This window comes from Hippoglossus stenolepis, chromosome 4, assembly GCF_022539355.2.
Source record: "Hippoglossus stenolepis isolate QCI-W04-F060 chromosome 4, HSTE1.2, whole genome shotgun sequence".
Taxonomy (NCBI): Eukaryota; Metazoa; Chordata; class Actinopteri; order Pleuronectiformes; family Pleuronectidae; genus Hippoglossus; species Hippoglossus stenolepis.
This window is the reverse complement of record NC_061486.1, coordinates 7950697-7955312: the sequence shown is the minus strand read 5'-3', so window position 1 is coordinate 7955312 and position 4616 is coordinate 7950697. Positions and strand designations below refer to the sequence as shown.

The 4616-nt window shown below is 40.9% G+C and overlaps 1 protein-coding gene across 2 annotated transcripts; it reads right to left on the bottom strand.

Moving 5' to 3' along the window:
• Nucleotides 1-642: 642 nt before the first annotated feature.
• On the bottom strand, nucleotides 643-4491 carry serpinf2b (serpin peptidase inhibitor, clade F (alpha-2 antiplasmin, pigment epithelium derived factor), member 2b). Of its 2 annotated transcripts, XM_035153879.2 has the most exons (10): nucleotides 4170-4491; nucleotides 3691-3782; nucleotides 3417-3487; nucleotides 3231-3305; nucleotides 2828-3107; nucleotides 2507-2650; nucleotides 2183-2371; nucleotides 1854-1996; nucleotides 1545-1749; nucleotides 643-1418 (listed from the first exon to the last, which is right to left on the bottom strand). In XM_035153879.2, the coding sequence occupies exons 3-10, from the start codon at nucleotides 3468-3470 to the stop codon at nucleotides 1066-1068; spliced, it is 1443 nt and encodes a 480-aa protein (XP_035009770.1). In that variant the 5' UTR covers nucleotides 3471-3487; nucleotides 3691-3782; nucleotides 4170-4491; the 3' UTR covers nucleotides 643-1065. The 2 variants fall into 2 exon arrangements, with proteins under 2 accessions (XP_035009770.1, XP_035009769.1); XM_035153878.2 differs by lacking the exon at nucleotides 3691-3782 and having other exon boundaries at nucleotides 4170-4489.
• Between the last annotated feature and the right edge of the window lie 125 nt (nucleotides 4492-4616).

The following is a 4616-nucleotide window of genomic DNA, read 5'->3' as shown; positions in this document are numbered from 1 at the left end:
ACGCAGTGAAACAGACGCAGAGACTGAGGGTCTGGTTAAAACTGTATATATATTATTTATAAAGACAATATTATATTATATCATCATTATTATTATATACATATATATTTATTTTCTAATAACTATATTTATTTTCTAATAACATGGGGATTATATTCCATTCTTTTTTTGTTATCTTACTTTAGTGTTCAACCGATTTTCTGTTATTTATCTATTTAAATTAGCCTCTGCCCATATGTAAGAGTACATGTCTGCTGTTTTGTATATTTGTATTCCTTAAATTAAACATTTCTTTTTTCAAATCAATGCATTTCCACTCATGGTAAAGTGAATGCTTCAATTTAATTAATTGTTGCTATCGTGCTAATATACACACATTTGAACGCTTATGCTAAGCTGAGTGGGAAACTTGACTGTGAAAATGTTATGATATATTTGAAAGATTAGAATTTAAAAACTATAGATTACTGGCTTTGAGCTGGAAATACCCATGTAAGAATGTACCTGTTCTCTACAGTTCACCTCAGTGATCTTTTTTCCCACTTTGCCCAGTTGAACTACACGTGTTGTACTGTATAGTCAAGTACAACCCTCTATTTTGCATTCAAGATAGTTCACAGTAAAACTCATAAGCGTCTGTGATCCAGATCAATTCAGTTTATTATGCCATTACATTACACATTTTAAAAGTCGGCTACATGCACACTGATGCTGTAACACTCTTCAGTTTAGCTTCACAAGCTGACACCATGGAAAATGTAAGATATCAAATAAAAGACTAGCAGATCATTTTTTCTGGGTATAAACCATTTCTTGAGTCTCTTGACCCGGACTTGTCATCTAATGCAGGGAAATTATATATTTTTATAGGAATATTTGACGATTGAAGGGGAAGACTTGACTCCTCGGTATGTTTATTCTGTAATGTAATAAAGACACATACAAGCATATGTTTTCACGCAGACTTTGATCCAGCTAAGTGATATTGTACTGTACATTTAATCTGTACAAACATGAAGGTCTTGGTCTGAGTTTCACTGGGACACCCGGGCAGGTCATCAGTCCCTACTTAGGTGGGCCTCCGAGTGAGCCCTCCTGATTCTTATCGATTGGGAATCCCACTTTATCTGTGTTTCCAGCTTCTCCTCTCTGCAAGACAGGACCTCCGGGGTTGGGGTTGTTGATGGTGCCCATGAAGATCGGTACTTGAGTCGTATCGTCCATGATGGCAAAGAAGAAGGGTTGGGTGAGGTGGAAAACGGGGTTGGACGCACGGGAGATGACCACGGCGGTGGCTGCAGCAGCCTCTGCACCCTCCTCATTTATCTCCATGCTTGACTTGTGTATGATGCTGGACACCAGCAGGGTGCCCTCTGCCATATCAGACAAGTTGGGACCGGAGAACAGTTCTCCCAGGCCTAACAGGGGAGAAAGCACAGGCTCAGCTCAGGGGATATAATATATTTGTATATTCAGTCTGCAGAAGCTTCATTGAACAACAACATTCTGATCTGTGAAGTTACACAAAAATAAACATGTCCTACCAAGTTTGGTAAAAACCTCCTGTAAGTCTTGACCATAGTCCAGTTTGAATTTAGGGACTTTAACTTGAACTGCCCTCTCCTTAGGCAGACGCTCATACAGGCTCGAGATATTGAGTTTTGGGCTAAGCGAAGACACATTTACTTGGCCGGACAAAGGCATGACCACCAACAGGCTCATGGACTTCTGGAATGGGAATCTCGCCACCTGCGGAGGGAGAAGAAATGCCGTTCCGTCAGGGTTCAATGTTTTATTTCTAAACTCTTTGAGAACATTGATGAAACCTTTAAGAATAAGTGTTTATGTCTCACCTGAGCCTCCAGTTCATTATCAATAAAAAAACTCAAAGGGTGTTTGGCATCCTCCATCACTTCAACGTCAACCATGCGCTTCTCGTCAAGGTAGAAGACGCCTCTGGTGGTGAAGCGCGGGTCAAATCGTGCTTGCCATTCCCCTGTAGGAAACATAGGGTCTTAGCTTTAATCAGAGAAATACCTCAACCATCCAGTAGATTATGACAAAAGACAATTAGCAAGCACAGGTCATTTCATTGATTGTTCTCATTGGGATTCTCAGCTAAATGTATCTGAGAAAAGAGGCAGAATTCTATGAGTGTGAAGACATTTCTCTTCTCGTTCACCTTTGAAATGGACAGCATTGATCAGCATGAGGAGCACATTGGGTGGTAAAGCAGACAGGAAGTCAGTCATCTTTCCTTGTGTTGCCTTCTCCACCCACTCATTGATCTGCTCCAAGCTCTCCAACACAGCTGGATCCGAGTCGTATAACCGCTTGGACTCGTTCACGAAGTCTTGCTTTGGCTCAAACCCTAAAACACACAACAAACACACACACTTTCTCACACTTCAGCACTTAATAAACAACAAGAGTTTCTGCAAGCGGTAGCTGCGTAGTCTCAACTTTTAGTACAGTTACAAATATTTGTGTTCTTTTAGGGAGTGACCTTGGCGCAGGAAGATGCGTGTGGCAATTTGCAGGTCGTTGTTTCTGAGCTGCTCTAAGACGTGATGCATAGAGTGGTGGTAGCAGGCGAGAGTGTTTTGGTGGAGATGATGCATCAGCAGCTCCTCTGTCCCATTTACTGCACCTGTACAGAAGAGGGGCACAATAATTGGATGAGAGCAGTGACAGTCTCCAGGCGACCATAAACCGGGGCAAGTTGCTGACACGATTAATCAAACGTGGTAATTACATGCAGTGTGTGTAGCACACGAGCTGCTTGGGGACAATGTGTCATGTAAAAGCTACAGAGGGACATGCACACCTAAAGCCAGCTGGGCCAGGGCTAGTGATATGCTGAAAGGAGATATGATGACATTTGGCTGCTCTGGCGTCGTCTGCAGGTTCTGCAGCAGCTGTACACCCAGTCTCTGAATGGAAGCAGCAATGGCCTCCCTCGACTCCTGGCTCCGGCCGATGGTCTGACAGCCCTCTTCTTGCATTTCTTCTGACGAGTCCCTGTTGGGCGAACTAGTTGTCGCAATTACTGTTGCTTTTGTGGTATCTGCGATTTCTGGTTGTGCTGTACTTTCATTATCTACGTTCTGCGGGCAGAAACAGGAGAAAATGTTCAGCACAAGGACACATTTTCCACACCGTGAAGTCAGAGGAGCAGTACGCTGCTGTGAGAGTGAGCGTTTCACAAAGTTTTCCAGAGTGCCTCTCACCTCTATAGGGTGACTTGGCAGTAAAGGAATTAGAGGCACCAGGGGGACTGACACATCTTCGGTCGCCTCGTTTCTCTGTTGAGTAGAAAGAACACAAAATAATTTATACAACCTATAAAATCAGCAAAGATTATACTGTAATGTTCAGGCTATGATCTTAATTTATTAGTTATTTCAGTGCTTTACAGTGACTCCTTGGCTGCAGACATAGATCAACAGGAGTGTCAGACGGAGGTCCATGTCCTTACAACGTAAAACTGTAGAAAAGAGAAATGATGTTGGCTGAAAAATGTCTGTCACTTTTATGGAGCAATAAATACACCTCTCTTGTTGAAAAAGCTTTGGTATATTGTGAAATAAATCAACATCCCTCTGAAGTACATGTTTTCATTCCTAAAGTTTTAGTTACAAACTAGTAAAAAAAAAAAAAAGATCCTTTCATAAAACATGACATTCTCACCTTTGTTTATCTTTATATTTTCTGCGGGTCTTAAACTTTCTCCTTAATTATTCACCCTCTTTAAGAGCAGCCAAGAATAACTGGAAATGTGCCTATAACATAAAATATGCTTGTTTTAGACCATGCACCAAGAATGTCACGGTTAAACTGCAAAGTGTGTGTAGTCACACAGGCAGTCCGACAACACATCCTAATATCTCAGATTTATTATTAAATAAAAACGCTGTATTTAACTATTCACCTCATGGGGCAGAAAATCCATTTGTCTCGGTGAATTTAAGCACCAGCATTATTATAATTCAAAAGAACAGCTCTCTAAGAAATAAGTCATAAAGCACCCGAGCCCCTTTCGCAGACTTCACACAAACATGAAAAACCATGAATAACTGAGCACTACTTCCAATGTTTTTCCCAAAACTTCAAATCACTCAAACGTACAATAATGTCCTAAAACAGTATTCAAATATATTTGTTCTTACCTTAAATTTAAATAGAAAAAAACTTGCTGCCTTGTCCAAAAAAGGAGCGACTAAGTGACCGTGGATGGCAGAATTCCTCAGAGTCAAAGATTGGCATTTGCACAGCAAACAGTTAAATATCAACTTACATTGATTGGGGCCTCGTATAAGCCACTATTTGTTTGTAAATGCAGCTACTGAGACTCTTCCAAGGTTAAATAACGAAGCCTGACACACTCAGCTGTTTTGCATGTCACTGGGCTGCTGATTAATTCATGACACAACTAAATGTGTTGACAGCTTAAAGTGTGGTTATCCAAACTGTGTGGGGGAAAACAAATACTATTTGATGACTTCAGTGTTAGAAATCAGATGACACAAAGCACAAGCCCACATTTCCCAGAAACACCTGGCTCTGAGATACAAACCATGAAACTGATTACATGTTACTCCTTGTACTAAAGATGT

Coding starts and splice junctions, on each gene's coding strand:
- serpinf2b (XM_035153879.2), bottom strand. CDS start 3,470: ATGGACCTCCGTCTGACACTCCTGTTGATCTATGTCTGCAGCCAAGGA. Junction 2,372..2,506: donor ACGCATCTTCCTGCGCCAAG/GTCACTCCCTAA, acceptor TGTGTGTTTTAG/GGTTTGAGCCAAAGCAAGAC. Junction 1,750..1,853: donor ATAATGAACTGGAGGCTCAG/GTGAGACATAAA, acceptor CTCCCTCCGCAG/GTGGCGAGATTCCCATTCCA.